Source organism: Pelobates fuscus, chromosome 3 (genome assembly GCF_036172605.1).
Source record: "Pelobates fuscus isolate aPelFus1 chromosome 3, aPelFus1.pri, whole genome shotgun sequence".
Taxonomy (NCBI): Eukaryota; Metazoa; Chordata; class Amphibia; order Anura; family Pelobatidae; genus Pelobates; species Pelobates fuscus.
This window is the reverse complement of record NC_086319.1, coordinates 9,204,943-9,223,933: the sequence shown is the minus strand read 5'-3', so window position 1 is coordinate 9,223,933 and position 18,991 is coordinate 9,204,943. Positions and strand designations below refer to the sequence as shown.

Genomic DNA, 18,991 nt, shown 5'->3' with positions numbered 1-18,991 from the left:
CATCCCCACGTTGACCCGCTAAAGGGCCAAGCCGGGTCTGCCGGAGTGTTTCACAAGGGGGGAGCCGTGTGACGAACCCTGCTACCTAGACCTGTATTGCGGGTTCATCTGTTTCCATTGGATTCGTGGATTTCCTGTCCGTACGCTGTTGGTTTTTCGTTTCCTAAAGTACCGAGTAAAACTACCGAACATCGGCCACCCAGGAGAGGAGTGTGCGGCTCATTAACACCTTGACCACAAATTAGAACGCTGTGGTTCACCGCAAACACCTCTCCATTCCATCGTACGGGTGGTCGTCGTTCGTATGCCGACCACGAGGCGGCGGCCATTTTGGACACGAGGCGAATCAGCGGTGTTCGGTGCAAAACCCATGGATCTAAAACGGACACTTTATCTACCGAACACCGCTGGAGACGGCCGTCTCCCCTTCTATTCCCTTGGAGGCATACGAACACTGTCCCGTTCGGGGGTTTTCTTCATCCGTATGAACTTACCCAGATAGCCGTCCCATGGAGTCATTCGTACACCGAAAGACTTATGAGAGACTTTGACTCCATGGCGATTGGACTGTGTACTTCGGATCTGAGCGCTATTCGGCAGGAATATGCCCTCAGATTTAGGCTATCTGGGGATACGTTGCACGAACACTATATCTTCGGTACTTCGGATTTTATGTATTTTATTGCATTTTGTGTGTTGTGTTTAAAATGGCGATGGTTCCTATCCTCGGAGTTAATTAGGTTTCTCCCTAATTATCTCCGGGATAGGCAGAGATGTATTATGGGTAAAATGGGGAGGGCTTGTGTTATAGCCACTGCGATTGGCTACTGCTTAATATATTTTACAGTCTTCCACCAGGTCCCCTAGGGGAGTGTCTACCTGGTGGAGACCTGCATAAATACTGGGCAGGTAGCCCCCATTAAACACATTCTGCTTGACCTTCAAAACTGAGCTTTGTCTCGTTTGTGGAGGGATTGACTATTGGGACAGCGTTTTCGTTTATTTCTAGCTGTGGAAGGATTTCGGATGGATTGCTGATCGGGAGAGACCGTGTTCGTATGCTCTGGTCGGGAGTCTTATGATCGGTTATGCTGGAATTGCATTTCAGGAGAAAGGGGACTATCGGCTAAACGGCGGCTTCACTCTCCAGGCGGCGAGTGTCGTAACACACGATATAAATAAAATATACATACACTGTATATCTACTGCACTTACTGTACCTCCCTCTACTGTAATGTAACCTGTAAAATGCTGAGTACACCTGTTAGCGCTATATAAATAAAATATACATACACTGTATACCTCCTGCACTTACTGTACCTCCCTCTACTGTAATGTAACCTGTAAAGTGCTGAGTACACCTGTTAGTGCTATATAAATAAAATATTAATACACTGTATACCTACTGCACTTACTGTACCTCCCTTTACTGTAATGTAGCCTGTAACGTGCTGAGTACACCTGTTAGCGCTATATAAATAAAATATACATACACTGTATACCTACTGCACTTACTGTACCTCCCTCTACTGTAATGTAACTTGTAACGTGCTGAGTACACCTGTTAGCGCTATATAAATAAAATATACATACACTGTATACCTACTGCACTTACTGTACCTCCCTCTACTGTAATGTAACCTGTAAAGTGCTGAGTACACCTGTTAGCGCTATATAAATAAAATATACATACACTGTATACCTACTGCACTTACTGTACCTCCCTCTACTGTAATGTAACCTGTAAAGTGCCGAGTACACCTGTTAGCACTATATAAATAAAATATACATACACTGTATACCTACTGCACTTACTGTACCTCCCTCTACTGTAATGTAACCTGTAAAGTGCCGAGTACACCTGTTAGCGCTATATAAATATAATATACATACACTGTATACCTACTGCACTTACTGCACCTCCCTCTACTGTAATGTAACCTGTAAAGTGCTGAGTACACCTGTTAGCGCTATATAAATAAAATATACATACACTGTATACCTACTGCACTTACTGTACCTCCCTCTACTGTAATGTAACCTGTAACGTGCTGAGTACACCTGTTAGCGCTATATAAATGAAATATACATACACTGTATACCTACTGCACTCACTGTACCTCCCTCTACTGTAATGTAACCTGTAAAGTGCTGAGTACACCTGTTAGCGCTATATAAATAAAATATACATACACTGTATACCTACTGCACTTACTGTACCTCCCTCTACTGTAATGTAACCTGTAAAGTGCTGAGTACACCTGTTAGCGCTATATAAATAAAATATACATACACTGTATACCTACTGCACTTACTGTACCTCCCCCTACTGTAATGTAATCTGTAAAGTGATGAGTACACCTGTTAGCGCTATATAAATAAAATATACATACACTGTATACCTACTGCACTTACTGTACCTCCCCCTACTGTAATGTAACCTGTAAAGTGCTGAGTACACCTGTTAGCGCTATATAAATAAAATATACATACACTGTATACCTACTGAACTTACTGTACCTCCCTCTACTGTAATGTAACCTGTAACGTGCTGAGTACACCTGTTAGCGCTATATAAATGAAATATACATACACTGTATACCTACTGCACTTACTGTACCTCCCTCTACTTTAATGTAACCTGTAAAGTGCTGAGTACACCTGTTAGCGCTACATAAATAAAATATACATACACTGTATACCTACTGCACTTACTGTACCTCCCTCTACTGTAATGTAACCTGTAAAGTGCTGAGTACACCTGTTAGCGCTATATAAATATAATATACATACACTGTATACCTACTGCACTTACTGTACCTCCCTCTACTGTAATGTAACCTGTAAAGTACTGAGTACACCTGTTAGCGCTATATGAATAAAATATACATACACTGTATACCTCCTGCACTTACTGTACCTCCCTCTACTGTAATGTAACCTGTAAAGTGCTGAGTACACCTGTTAGCGCTATATAAATAAAATATACATACACTGTATACCTACTGCACTTACTGTACCTCCCTCTACTGTAATGTAACCTGTAAAGTGCTGAGTACACCTGTTAGCACTATATAAATAATATATACACACACTGTATACCTACTGCACTTACTGTACCTCCCTCTACTGTAATGTAACCTGTAAAGTGCTGAGTATACCTGTTAGCGCTATATAAATGAAATATACATACACTGTATACCTACTGCACTTACTGCAGCTCCCTCTACTGTAATGTAACCTGTAAAGTGCTGAGTACACCTGTTAGCGCTATATAAATATAATATACATACACTGTATACCTACTGCACTTACTGTACCTCCCCCTACTGTAATGTAATCTGTAAAGTGCTGAGTACACCTGTTAGCGCTATATAAATAAAATATACATACACTGTATACCCAGGTTGCAGTATAGATATGCTAGTATACCCAGTTTGTAGTATACTCAGTTTGCAGCATATCTATGCCTGTATACCCAGTATGCAGTATATTAATGTCAGTATACCCAGTATGCAGTATATCAATGCCAGTATACCCAGTTTGTAGTATATGACTGCCAGTATACCCAGTTTAGCAGTGTTAAAGCTGCCGAGCCCAGCAGGTTGGCACTGGGAGGGGTATCAGTTCACTCCCCCAGCTGATGTAATCACTCATACACATCCTCAAGACTGCAACGTGTCCAGAGCTCCCAGCAAAGTCTCCACCAGAGCTCCCAGTGTGATTCTCACAGAGCTCCCATTAAGTCCCCACCAGAGCTCCCAGTGTGATCCTCACAGAGCTCCCAGCAAGTCCCCACCAGAGCTCCCAGTGTGATTCTCACAGAGCTCCCAGCAAGTCCCCACCAGAGCTCCCAGTGTGATCCTCACAGAGCTCCCAGCAAGTCCCCACCAGAGCTCCCAGCAAGTCTCAACCAGAGCTCCCAGTTATTCCCAGTGACAGATCTTGCACACCTACCATGGAGGTAAGTACCAGCCACATGGCATCATTTCTCACACAGGACCATATGGGGAGAGAGGCTGCTGTCGGTGTGAATGAGGAGTTATGTGGAGTATGGGGGAGGGGTCACGTGTATCCCCACTCACACTCTGCCTGGAGTCTGATACAATGTTTCCAATTCTGAACAAAAAACATCTGTTTTACATTAACAGACCGGAAACCAGAACTAAATGTCAGAGACTCTGTATTGCACTCACAGCCTGCATAATATCTATGTATTGCACTCACAGCCTGCATAATATCTCTGTATTGTACTCACACTGCCTGCATAATATCTCTGTATTGCACTCACAGCCTGCATAATATCTCTGTATTGCACTGACAGCCTGCATGATATCTCTGTATTGTACTCACAGCCTGCATAATATCTCTGTATTGCACTCACAGCCTGCATGATATCTCTGTATTGCACTGACAGCCTGCATAATATCTCTGTATTGCACTCACAGCCTGCATAATATCTCTGTATTACACTCACAGCCTGCATAATATCTATGTATTGCACTGACAGCCTGCATAATATCTCTGTATTGCACTCACAGCCTGCATAATATCTCTGTATTGCACTGACAGCCTGCATAATATCTCTGTATTGTACTCACACAGCCTGCATAATATCTCTGTATTACACTCACAGCCTGCATAATATCTATGTATTGCACTGACAGCCTGCATAATATCTCTGTATTGCACTCACAGCCTGCATAATATCTCTGTATTGCACTGACAGCCTGCATAATATCTCTGTATTGCACTCACAGCCTGCATAATATCTCTGTATTGCACTGACAGCCTGCATAATATCTCTGTATTGCACTCACAGCCTGCATAATATCTCTGTATTGCACTCACAGCCTGCATAATATATCTGTATTGCACTCACAGCCTGCATAATATCTCTGTATTGCACTCACAGCCTGCATCATATCTCTGTATTGCACTCACAGCCTGCATCATATCTCTGTATTGCACTCACAGCCTGCATAATATCTCTGTATTGCACTCACAGCCTGCATAATATCTCTGTATTGTACTCACAGCCTGCATAATATCTCTGTATTGCACTGACAGCCTGCATAATATCTCTGTATTGCACTCACAGCCTGCATAATATCTCTGTATTGTACTGACAGCCTGCATAATATCTCTGTATTGTACACACACAGCCTGCATGATATCTATGTATTGCACTGACAGCCTGCATAATATCTCTGTATTGCACTCACAGCCTGCATAATATCTCTGTATTGTACTCACAGCCTGCATCATATCTCTGTATTGCACTCACAGCCTGCATCATATCTCTGTATTGCACTCATAGCCTGCATAATATCTCTGTATTGTACTCACAGCCTGCATAATATCTCTGTATTGCACTGACAGCCTGCATAATATCTCTGTATTGCACTCATAGCCTGCATAATATCTCTGTATTGCACTCACAGCCTGCATAATATCTCTGTATTGTACTCACAGCCTGCATCATATCTCTGTATTGCACTCACAGCCTGCATCATATCTCTGTATTGCACTCATAGCCTGCATAATATCTCTGTATTGCACTCACAGCCTGCATAATATATCTGTATTGTACTCACAGCCTGCATAATATCTCTGTATTGCACTCACAGCCTGCATAATATCTCTGTATTGCACTCACAGCCTGCATAATATCTCTGTATTGCACTCACAGCCTGCATAATATCTCTGTATTGTACTCACACAGCCTGCATGCCTCTGTATAACACCCCATATCATATCTCTTTATAACACCCCATATCATATCTCTTTATAACACCCCATATCATATCTCTGTATAACACCCCATATCATATCTCTGTATAACACCCCATATCATATCCCTGTATAACACCCCATATCATATCTCTGTATAACACCCCATATCATATCCCTGTATAACACCCCATATCATATCTCTGTATAACACCCCATATCATATCTCTTTATAACACCCCATATCATATCTCTGTATAACACCCCATATCATATCTCTGTAAAACACCCCACACATTAAACAAACACAATACTTAGTATTTTTATAGTCTGTTTTAGTAGAATGTATTTAGTGGTTTTTAAAGGAGAGAATGAGTTATAGATGATTTTCCTGCCCTCGCCCTTGGGACACGTGCAAATATGTCACAAACTGAAAGAATTCTTTGTGTAAATGATACAATGTGACTTCACGCTGTGACGTAATCCTACCCGTTCTCTGATTAGAGCCTGGGACAGTCCGCATGGATGCGCCACAATATATGTTGTCGATAGAGCGGTTCCCCCGGCACACGTCAGCGAGTATACTGCCAGCCAAACTGGCTTACTGGCTCTCCCCAGCTGCCAAATAGGAATCCCCGATTTAATGCGACACACAGGGTTAGTCACGACAGTAAGAGGGCATTTCACATCTAAGGCCAAATCATTCAAACTGGAAAAAGTCAGCGTTTCTTCTGGATAAGTTACTTTGGTCTTACACTTGACATTCCCTTTAAATGACGTTTCTCAGTTTAGTGGATAAGCCCTGATTCTGGAGGACGGCATTCAGCACATTACAGCACAGATTTCAATGGCTTTCTGGCAAACTGGCCGAAAACCACTGCTGGAATAGTATTAATTCACTAAACAGTGAGGGGAACGGGGCAGAGAATTCCACATCCTGATTGTTCTTATAGTAAAAAAACCTTTCCTTTGCCTTAGACAAAATCTTCTTTCTTCCAGTCTAAACGCATGGCCTCGTGTCCTATGTAAAATCCAGTTTGTGAATAGATTTCCACACAATGGTTTGTATTGGCCCTGAATATATTTGTATAATGTTATCATATTCCCTCTGAGGCAACCTTTTTCTAAACTAAAGAGGTTTAACCCCTTGAGGACGCAGGACGGTTCAGGACCGTCATCGGCATTTTTGCGTTGCCGACCGACGACGGTCCTGAACCGTCCTAAATTTAACATGTACTTACCCGATTGCCGTCGTTCCCCCGGCGGCGATCGGCGGTGCTCCCGGTGTGGGGAGACTGCCTGCAGCCCAGACAGTCTCCCCATGGCGGTTTAGGACCCCTGGGGCCATGTGATCGCCCAACAGGGCGACCACATGGTCACAATAGGTGTCCTAGTCTCTGCCTGCAGGGGGACTGTCTGTGCTGACAGGCAGTCTCCCTGCCAGTGTAAAATCATAAAAAAATTTAAAGTTATAGTTAATAAAAAAAATATATATTATTATATATGTGTATATATATGATATATAGACATATATTATACCTATATAATATATGTCTATATATCATATATATAATGTCATGCTAAGTGTATTTTTATATTAATATGTACATATATTAATATAAAAATACACTTATAATTAATTTGCACACGTATATATATAATATATATAATAACTATATATATTGTATATATATATTATTATAAAATACGAATAATAAATAATTTAAATTAAATTAAAAAAATTAAAAATAATAATAAAAAATTGAAAAAAAATTATATATCTATACGAAATTTTATTCTAACTGTATTTTGATATTAATATATATATATTTATATCAAAATACACTTAGAATGAAATTGTATATATATCTATGTATATTTAAATAAATAAAAAGAATGCGAACTATTCATATGTCGATATACAAAATTACATAAATAATTATATAAATATACACGTAGACTTCAAATATATAAATATGCATATATATTTAAATTCTACGTGCGTATTTAGGTAATATTTTTACATAATTAAGTTATTTTATTGATTGCAATTTAAGGGACATGCCTGCCAACCCAGGCCGAAAGACCAGAGAATTTAATTTGCTATCACTGTATTTTACCCTGTAACGTTCTACGACACCCTAAAACATGTACATGGGGGGTACTGTTTTACTCGGGAGACTTCGCTGAACACAAATATTAGTGATTCAAAACAGTAAAACATATCACAGCGATGATATTGTCAGTGAAAGTGACTTTTTTTGCATTTTTCACACACAAACAGCACTTTTACTGATGATATAATTGTTGTGATACCTTTTCCAGTTTTGAAACACTAATATTTGTGTTCAGCAAAGTCTCCTGAGTAGAACAGGACCCCCCATGTACAGGTTTTATAGCGTTTTTGAAAGTTACAGGGTCAAATATATAGGTCAAATATTTTTACATTGAAAATGGCGAGGTTGGTTACGTTGCCTTTGAGAGCGTATGGTAGCCCAGGAATGAGAATTACCCCCATGATGGCATACCATTTGCAAAAGAAGACAACCCAAGGTATTGCAAATGGGGTAAGTCCAGTCGTTTTTAGTAACCACTTAGTCACAAACACTGGCCAAAATTAGCGTTCAATTTAGTTTTTTACTTTTTTCACACACAAACAAATATGAACGCTAACTTTGGCCAGTGTTTGCGACTAAGTGGCTACTAAAAAAGTCTGGACATACCCCATATTGAATACCCTGGGTTGTCTACTTTTAAAAAAATATGTACATGTGGGGTGTTATTTAGCAATTTATGACAGATAACAGTGTTACAATGTCACTATTGATACATTTTAAAAATGTATGTTTTGAAACCGCAATATCCTACTTGTACTTATAGCCCTATAACATGCAAAAAAAAAGCAAAAAGCATGTAAACACTGGGTATTTTTGAACTCAGGACAACATTTTGAATCTATTTAGCAGTTTTTTTCATTCGCTTTTGTAGATGAGTAAAAGATTTTTCACATAAAATTCAAAAAACGTGTATTTTTTTCAATTTTTCATCAGATTTTTTCATTTTTTTTTAAATTAAATTAGATGAGATTATATAAATAATGGTATGTAAAGAAAGCCCCTTTTGTCCTGAAAAAAACAATATATAATTTGTATGGGAACAGTAAATGAGAGAGCGGAAAATTACAGCTAAACACAAACACCACAAAAGTGTCAAAAAGATGCCTGGTCGCAAATGTACAACATCGCAAAAAAAGTCCAGTCCTTAAGGGGTTAAATTTGTTAACCTTTCTTCATAGCTGATATGTTCCATTCCTTTTATTAATTTTGTAGCCCGCCTCTGCACTTTTTCTGTCATTACAGCTTATTGTATTATTACAGCTTATTGTATTATCACAGCTTATTGTATTATTGCAGCTCATTCTATTATTACAGTGTATTGTACTATTACAGCTTATTGTATTATCACAGCTCATTGTACTATTACAGCTGTGTACTTTTACAGCTTATTGTATTATCACAGCTCAGTGTATTATCACAGCTTATTGTATTATTGCAGCACATTCTATATTACAGTGTATTGTACTATTACAGCTTAGTGTATTATCACAGTTTATTGTATTATTACAGCTTATTGTGTCATTAAAGCTTATTGTGTCATTATAGCTGTATTTTTTTACAATGAATTATATCATGTTCAGGAATAAAACTACAAACCAGGTTTATAGGTTATTGACACTCTAAAACACATTCTGCCTGCTGAGCATTTAAATAATCATTGCTGTATTTTTGAAGGGTTACTCCAACCCTTATGACTTAAAAAAATAAAAGGAATAATGCCATATTAGTATGGTTGGTAAGTTTTACTTACCATAATTCAGTGCCAGGCAAAGCTCCCATCTGACATCACACCTGTAGTTGCACGGTCCAATCAAATTGTTTTCATAGCTTTGGTTGGATCATTTGGCTGGCTCACAGCGCATGCTCGCACAATGAGCCGGGGAGAGGAGAGGTGATGGAGTGGGAAGAGAGACAGGGAGCGAGTGAGGAAATGAAAGAAAGTTGAACGCCGTGTTTAGGGAGGCAGGGAGACCAAGCACAGCCTGCAAGGGGAGAAGCAGGTTCCGTCTGTTGCCAGTGTGCCCAGCGTGCTAACGACAGATGTAAAATATGCACAGAATTGACATTAGGCAATGCAGAACAGAGTACTAGCAAAGACGGATTAAGAGCCCATTGGACCTGGTGCTGATGGCCAAATTACAGAATCTTATTGACAGAAAACACTAAAACAGCCATTTCTCCCGGTGGTCATGTACCTAGTGGAGGTGGTGCTGGTGGTAAACTCAAAGGATGCCGCTATAAAAACACACATACCCTGCGCTAATCTCTCGCTTTCCTCTATCAATTAAAATCCAAACCCCCCAACAGCAGCGTCCGGTGAAGCAGGACTCTTTATTATCAATGGACCTATTCCATGGGCTCTCCCAGGCCCTGAGTATTGGGCTGCCAGGGGTGTAACTAGCCCCCAGCACAGGTGCAGATATCTCTGTATGCGCAGCCTTCCAGCCACATTCCTTCCTCCGTGACCACCGTCGATGTTTAATTAGAATAATATATAAACAATGTGTCACAATGCCCTGAGCTCTGAGATACAAGTGACCCCCATCAGCCCCCGTTACAATCCCCTGTATTGGGCCACCTGGATTCCCAACCTCTTCAGACCTGCGAGCTTTTTGTGAATTTGTGTTTCCGTCATATGATTTACCATTTCCTTTTTATGAGCGTGTGGGGGGAGGGAGACAAAAATAACTGAAACAGTATCAGAGTCGCAGTATTTATAGAGGAACGGAGCCCAGCGAGGTGTGCACATTGTTACTACCCAACTTCATTTTATTATTATCATGTTACCAACCCATGAAGGATAATTGGCAGAGCTGACTCTGCTGGGAATGGTTACTGAGGAACCTGAGGTTTGACCAGGTGCAGCATTAACTGCTGAATAGGGAGACTCTATAAAAGCCAAGTGATAGAGTAAAATACATTGTTCTTTTCTGTCTCCCCTCTCTGATTCTGAAAGGGTTAATCCAGACGGGACTATAACACCCGGCACCGCCAACCTCTAGCCTCTCCCTAATTATTATTATTATTTGCCTTTATTTCTCGAGCGCTAACTGTGAGTGATCTGCTTATTCTTGCCGTTTACCCCCCATATCGTGCTATTGCTGGTTTAATTACTAGAAATCCCTCCAGCCCCCACTCAGACACCTCATGGATCGGATTTTGGATGTGACTGACACCCATATCATGTTCAGTGACCTCTTTGAAGGCTGACGCTGGGAGGTCACCCCCAGTGCCCCGCGCTGTGCCAGGGCACGCTGTGTCTTAAAGATTGTGCAGATCTCGGCAGAATTCAAGGAGTCACTGCTGGCCTCACTGTACCGGCTATTAATAGCCCCCCACACTGCAGGAAAACAGAGGCATGTATTAACAAGCAAATCTGTCATCTATATAATCCTATATAATATTTATATAGCATGCTATCACTCTCTATTACCCTATCTGGACTGTCTATTACCCACTGCCCTCTCTACTACCCTTTAGGACTGTCTGTTAAAGTCCTCTCTATTACTCTATCTGGACTGTCTATTACCCACTGCCCTCTCTCTTACCCCTCCGGACTGTCTGTTAATTGCCCTCTCTATTACCCTATCTTGACTGTCTATTACCCACTGCCCTCTCTCTTACCCCTCCAGACTGTCTGTTAATTGCCCTCTCTATTACCCTATCTGAACTGTCTATTACCCACTGCCCTCTCTCTTACCCTTTATGAACTGTCTATTACCCACTGCCCTCTCTACTACCCCTCAGGACAGTTTGGTAAATGCCCTCTCTATTACCCCATCTGGACTGTCTATTACCCGATCTGGACTGTCTATTATTTCTCACTGCCCTCTCTATTTCCCCACTGTACTGTCTATTACACAATGCCCTCTCTATTACCCCACCGTACTGTCTATTATACAATGCCCTCTCTATTACCCCCACCGTATTGTCTATTACATAATGCCCTCTCTGTTACTTACTGTTTAATTAATTCTCTTCCCGGTCTGTACCCCATTTCCCTGTCTTTTATCCATTTGCCAAGTTACCCCACAGCCATGTTACTTATCCCTCTAGACGGTCTGTTACCCCACTGCCCTGTTACCCTGCTCAACTCTCTTTGACCCCACTAGCATGTTCCCATTCTATTACCCTACTGCCCTGAATATTACCCCATGCGATACCACACCACTTTGGCTACCACCCTTCTGTCCTGTCTGTTACTCTGTTATCTTTGCTCTCACCCCACTCGCTATGCCTGGCTGCCATGTTTATTATGCACTGGCTGCCATGTTTATTACGCACTGGCTGTCATGTTTATTATGCACTGACTCATGTTTATTACGCACTGCATTGCCCTTTATGACTGTGACACCTCTGCCAGTCATTTGCCCTGTAACTCAGAACTTGCTAGCTGTATATAGTTGCCAATTAACTTAGTATGTGCTGCGTTTCAAACAGTACAACCAGGCTGCTACCACCATAACCACTTCAAACAGCAGAAGTAGTCATGGTGGTTGGAGTAACCCTTTTTTTTCAATCACTTGTGATAAGATGGATCTTACTGCTTGGGGCTTCTAAAACATAGAGCCACCTCTGCCAGAGCCGAATCACCCACCCTGCTTGCCAACTGGGACTTAATAATCGGCATTTCACTTTGCTGAATTGTTTGTGAATTCAGGAATAACGTTCTATAATAAATACTGTCTGTTTCAATGTATTTATGCCTATGTGTGTCATTTATTTTGGTTCTGAATTTGTGCAGCCGTCCTATAACCCCTGGGTGGATGAATGTTGAAAGCGTTCCCGCGTGAGGGGTATGTTTAGTTCCCAGATAAGGAAGGATTCGTCTCGGCTGCTTACAGATAAATGAAGCTTTGTGTCAGCGAGTACATTCCTGTTATCGCTCATATTAGAGGAAACACACCAAATCCTTCCTAGTACGGCTGCATGTTTCTGTTCATTTCCCCAAGATTCTCAGTAATGGTTTAATGGAAGCATGGCGCCAATCACGCGTGGCCTGCATGCTTTACCCAATCCTATTCCTATCTTCTGTTCTCACAATATTCTTTAAACACTAAACACCAAATTGTAATAAGTTCAGTTCTATGGGCTTGTTTCCTTAATGTAGGTGTATTTTAGAGGCCTATAACGTCAGGAATATAAACCAGTATCCTTATGGTGTTCACCTCTTAATTCAGGGACATTAATCAAAATGAAAAGTGGAAAAAGCTTTTACTTCCCTTTCTCCAGCTCGGAGATCGAGCCTCTGCTACTGCTTGACCTACCGCCCCGCGCCGGCATGCTGACCCATCTAACTATCCAACCCAATGCGCCTCAAAGAGAACAATTCGGAATAAAAAGCACACGTGTGGCAGAGCTCCTATTGGACATTGGCTCTGAAAGCGATGTTTATCTGTGATGTAGACAGCTGCTAGAGGTGTATTGAACCCTGCAGTGTGAGCATTGCTGTTTGTACTAAATGACAGGGATAAAATGACAGGGATAAACCGCTGCACCCAGTCTAGCTAATGAAGTTAAAATGGTCTGGGGGCCGTTAGTGGTTCTTCGATTAATACAGTGCCGGAACGATGAGGGAAAGCCAAAGGTAAACGATACCAGAACACAGGGAAGTCAAAGCGAAGCCAAAGTCAATAACCAGAAGCAAACTATCAGGAATGCACTCTCGGACAACCACTAAGTTAAACCACGACAGGGCAATGAGCTGAAGAAATACATGAGTTTAAATACCCCTCTTGTGGATCTGAATGGCCGTAACCGGCTTTTAAACCCAGAACGTGCGTGGGAGTCCTTTGCGTTACGTCACACGCTCGTCGACATCGTCCTTGCCGTGGACGGACGTGGGGATACAAATTGGTGTAGATCCGCAGAGGCCGGCATCCATCAACATGCTGCAGGGGTCAGACATATTGACGCATAGCCACTGGACGGCACTACCGCACTTGTTGGCAAGGTAATCGCTATCGATGTCGCAAGGTGATGAAGAATATGTTACAGAAGGACAGTATACTGATCGGAATACACGTTTGTATTCCTAATTCTATTGCGTTCCTGGAAGCTGTATTTTTTTCATACTGTTAATTGTGTCGCTGACTATTTTGTTTGCATTTCCATATAGTTGTTATAGTTGTTATGGCGACATTGATATTTGAGATCTAAATTGTTATAATTATAACTATTATGATGATTGAAGTTGTTATAGTGTATTCAGTGCTGGCCACCCTGTGGAACCCCCAAAATCCAATATTGGACTAATTAGAAGGCTTGGACGGCCTCTGAGTATGAGAGCTGGGAATCTTATTTCCTAACTCTCATACCGTAACGTCACGTGCGCACGCACAGTGCCATGACAGTCGCCATGAAAACTCAATTAGCACAATCATTCTCTATAGAGGAATTCTAGGCGATCGCGGTAAGCACTGCGCATGCGCCTACATTTCCCAAGTCTCCTCTTAGACGAGCATTGGATCGGCCCATCATCCTGGTCGGCACGCCTTCAGGATGATAACCCGAGGAGGGAGAGTCGGTGCTGGAGAAACGGTAAGTAAGACATTTATTTTGAATTAATTCATTTATTATTTTTAATGTATTCCAAACAATACAGTGTTGCTTTACTGTTTGTGTTCTCCTAGTGATTTATTTTCACATTATCAAATATTGTGAGCGCCCTCAAGCAGTAATCATTTTACAGAGTGAATTTCAAATTCAAGGCCAGAATATCCCAGCTGTAAGATGCTATTATAGAATAGAGTCTATTTTTACCTCACGGAACTGTAGCGTCAGATTTTCACCATAGGAAAGCATTGAATAATGGTTTCCTATGGGGAGGTCTAATGTGTGCGCGGCCATTGGAGGAGCGTGGCCCAGCGCCGAGGGACATTGACACCGGATTCAGGTAAGTGGCTGAAGGGGTGAGGGGCGCCTGGCACTATAGGATCCCTTTAGATTAGAAACTCACTTTGAATTTGCCTTTCTTGCTCATTTTGGTGAATACAAGTCAAACAGCGATAGCTTTAAGTAAACATCAATGTGTCGCACTCAGACTTTTAGCGAGACCAGAGCGCCTATCTTAGCTTAAGATTGTAAATATATCCCCAGATGGAGTTCAGTAGTCGTATGAACTGTAGAGTTTTTTTTTTTTCATAGAAACATAGAAACATAGAATGTGACGGCAGATAAGAACCATTCGGCCCATCTAGTCTGCCCAGTTTTCTAAATACTTTCATTAGTCCCTGGCCTTATCTTATAGTTAGGATAACCTTATGCCTACCCCACGCATGCTTAAACTCCTTTACTGTGTTAACCTCTACCACTTCAGCTGGAAGGCTATTCCATGCATCCACTACCCTCTCAGTAAAGTAATACTTCCTGATATTATTATTTATTTATTTTTTTTTTTTAAACCTTTGTCCTTCTAATTTTAGACTATGTCCTCTGGTTGTGGTAGTTTTTCTTCTTTTAAATATAGTCTCCTCTTTTACTGTGTAGATTCCCTTTATGTATTTAAATGTTTCTATCATATCCCCCTGTCTCGTCTTTCCTCCAAGCTATACATGTTAAGATCCTTTAACCTTTCCTGGTAAGTTTTATCCTGCAATCCATGAACCAGTTTAGTAGCCCTTCTTTGAACTCTCTCTAAGGTATCAATATCCTTCTGAAGATACGGTCTCCAGTACTGCGTACAATACTCCAAGTGAGGTCTCACCAGTGTTCTGTACAATGGCATGAGCACTTCCCTCTTTCTACTGCTAATACCTCTCCCTATACAACCAAGCATTCTGCTAGCATTTCCTGCTGCTCTATTACATTGTCTGCCTACCTTTAAGTCCTCAGAAATAATCACCCCTAAATCCCTTTCCTCAGATGTTGAGGTAACGGGTTAACTGTACGCAAAATCAGTGCATTTTTTAAAGTGTATTTTTTGTTTAAATTGTCTTGCACATTCCACAATAACAGAACCAACACAGCACCAAGGAAGGGACGGGTAAATATTTGCTTTTTATCATTGATTGAGATGGAATGGCTCAATTTCACCCACATTATCTCTCTCACAATACGGTATTGGACATTCTCTGGGTCATTTCATCTGGTTTGAACTTGTCTGCTATTTTATGACTGTCGGCCTGTGCACACATGCCCTCTCCTGAAAGAACCTTACGATCACATGCAGGGTGTGGAGTGAGCGCCAATAATCAGCAAATCGCTTTATCTGATGATTGTTGATGCTGGTGAGGTTCCAGCTCGATCTGCCAAACACGTCATACAATCTACAATAAAGGAGAAGGAAAGCTACAAAATGAAGCAAACTCTGGTTCACGTCACAGAATGAGGCGGTTTGGGTTCTGAGCAGTGTTTTACTTTGAAACGTCAGTGAAAGACTCACCACAATGCGGTGCCATCACTTCACTGAACGAACCTGCTGCCGACGGAACACATGGCGATTGCGCATATCACGTCTACGGGAGCTCCGTTAGTTTCAGGGCTGATCTGGTGTGAGCTCCTGTCCGTGTGGGCACATCCTGTTAGACAGCGAGGAAAGAGCCTCTATATGATGCTTCCAGGATCCGTTCCCTGTCAATTGTAGATGTCAGAGAACAAATGTTGGATAACAGAATTTTTGCATTGTCTGTTTCCCTACCTGGCAATGTCCAGCGCACTCGGAGAGGCTCATTAGCCGTGCCGTGCTATAGGTGCTCTGAATGTTGTACGTATTGGAGGACGTCTCATTATAAAGGAGCTGATTAATCGTACAGTGAGACTCGTAACACATCAAGGCTTATTGTTGAGGTTGGAAATACTGACCCCATTTCACTTGGGTGGAAGGGTCTGTCTGATATGTTCTTCCAGGACCACAAGGACTAATGCAGTCCATCATCCTTTGTGGCGTTACTCCCTCCTGGGTGTCTGGACGCAGGCTGGAAAGATGTAGACATCTTAAAGGGGCAATTTGCACCAAGACCACTTCATCTCATTGAAGTGGTCTTAGTGCTGTGTGCCTTTTGCACTTAGTGCTGTAATGTAAAACATTGCAGGTCCAGAGAACTGCAATGTTTACATTGCCGCACTAGGTCTGCCCTCCGTGACTGTCTAGCAAAGAGCCACTAGAGGGCTTCCGGAATCTAAACGGACCTTTGGTCCGATATCTGACGTTGGACGTCCTCACGCTATGCATGAGGACCCCCAGCGTCAGATTTTTCCCCATAGGAAAGCATTGATTAATGCCTTTCTATAGGGAAATCCTAATGCAAGCACGGCCATAGCCGCGCATGCTCATTGGGTCTCCCCTGCCGACTGATGTGGGTGAGTTGACATAATTAAAGGGACACTCCAGGCTCCCACACACGTTAGATGCTCTGTGTAGGTTAGGTTACAGTTAGTTATACTGGGTGGGTTTATATTATTAAAGGGGCACTCCAGGCTCCCACACACGTTAGATGCACTGTGTAGGTTAGGTTACAGTTAGTTATACTGGGTGGGTTTATATTATTAAAGAGACACTCCAGGCTCCCACACACGTTAGATGCACTGTGTAGGTTAGGTTACAGTTAGTTATACTGGGTGGGTTTATATTATTAAAGGGACACTCCAGACTCCCACACACGTTAGGTGCACTGTGTAGGTTAGGTTACAGTTGGTTATACTGGGTGGGTTTATATTATTAAAGGGGCACTCCAGGCTCCCACACACGTTAGGCGCACTGTGTAGGTTAGGTTACAGTTAGTTATACTGGGTGGGTTTATATTATTAAAGGGACACTCCAGGCTCCCACACACGTTAGGTGCACTGTGTAGGTTAGGTTACAGTTAGTTATACTGGGTGGGTTTATATTGTTAAAGGGACACTCCAGGCTCCCACACACGTTAGATGCACTGTGTAGGTTAGGTTACAGTTAGTTATACTGGGTGGGTTTATATTATTAAAGGGACACTCCAGGCTCCCACACACATTAGATGCACTGTGTAGGTTAGGTTACAGTTAGTTATACTGGGTGGGTTTATATTATTAAAGGGACACTCCAGGCTCCCACACACGTTAGGTGCACTGTGTAGGTTAGGTTACAGTTAGTTATACTGGGTGGGTTTATATTATTAAAGGGACACTCCAGGCTCCCACACACGTTAGATGCACTGTGTAGGTTAGGTTACAGTTAGTTATACTGGGTGGGTTTATATTATTAAAGGGACACTCCAGGCTCCCACACACGTTAGGTGCACTGTGTAGGTTAGGTTACAGTTAGTTATACTGGGTGGGTTTATATTGTTAAAGGGACACTCCAGGCTCCCACACACGTTAGATGCACTGTGTAGGTTAGGTTACAGTTAGTTATACTTGGTGGGTTTATATTATTAAAGGGACACTCCAGGCTCCCACACACGTTAGGTGCATTGTGTAGGTTAGGTTACAGTTAGTTATACTGGGTGGGTTTATATTATTAAAGGGACACTCCAGGCTCCCACACACGTTAGGTGCATTGTGTAGGTTAGGTTACAGTTAGTTATACTGGGTGGGTTTATATTATTAAAGGGACACTCCATGCTCCCACACACGTTAGATGCACTGTGTAGGTTAGGTTACTGTTAGTTATACCGGGTGGGTTTATATTATTAAAGGGACACTCCAGGCTCCCACACACGTTAGGTGCACTGTGTAGGTTAGGTTACAGTTAATTATACTGGGTGGGTTTATATTATTAAAGGGACACTCCAGGCTCCCACACACGTTAGGTGCACTGTGTAGGTTAGGTTACAGTTAGTTATATTGGGTGGGTTTATATTATTAAAGGGACACTCCAGGCTCCCACACACGTTAGATGCACTGTGTAGGTTAGGTTACAGTTAGTTATACTGGGTGGGTTTATATTATTAAAGGGACACTCCAGGCTCCCACACACGTTAGGTGCACTGTGTAGGTTAGGTTAGAGTTGAGTATAGTGGGTGGGTTTATTTAATGAAAGTAAAATTACTTGTACCTTTACAGGCTGCTGGAACATCAGGTGTTTTTCATGTTTACCATACAACTATTCTGAAATCATTAACTTGGAAATAGTAGTTAAAATGTTACTACCAATTTTAGTTGCTAAATGTTTCCACCAGCCCCTCCTTAGATTGCTTTGCAATTGGCACTTACTGTTAACATGGAAT

General features: G+C 41.7%; 1 protein-coding gene across 4 annotated transcripts in view; it reads left to right on the top strand.

Moving 5' to 3' along the window:
* Nucleotides 1-18,991, top strand: part of BCAT1 (branched chain amino acid transaminase 1) — a 139,633-nt gene that overhangs the window by 27,180 nt on the left and 93,462 nt on the right. The window contains exons 1-2 of one of the 4 annotated variants that reach the window (XM_063446677.1): nucleotides 3,659-3,699; nucleotides 3,793-3,964. The exons of 1 other annotated variant lie outside the window; for it this stretch is intronic. In XM_063446677.1, coding sequence (XP_063302747.1) covers nucleotides 3,959-3,964 — 6 coding nt within the window. In that variant the 5' untranslated portion in view covers nucleotides 3,659-3,699; nucleotides 3,793-3,958. Of the gene's footprint in view, nucleotides 1-3,658; nucleotides 3,965-18,991 lie in introns of those variants that run through there. 2 more of the 4 variants (XM_063446679.1, XM_063446676.1) reach the window with 2 other exon arrangements.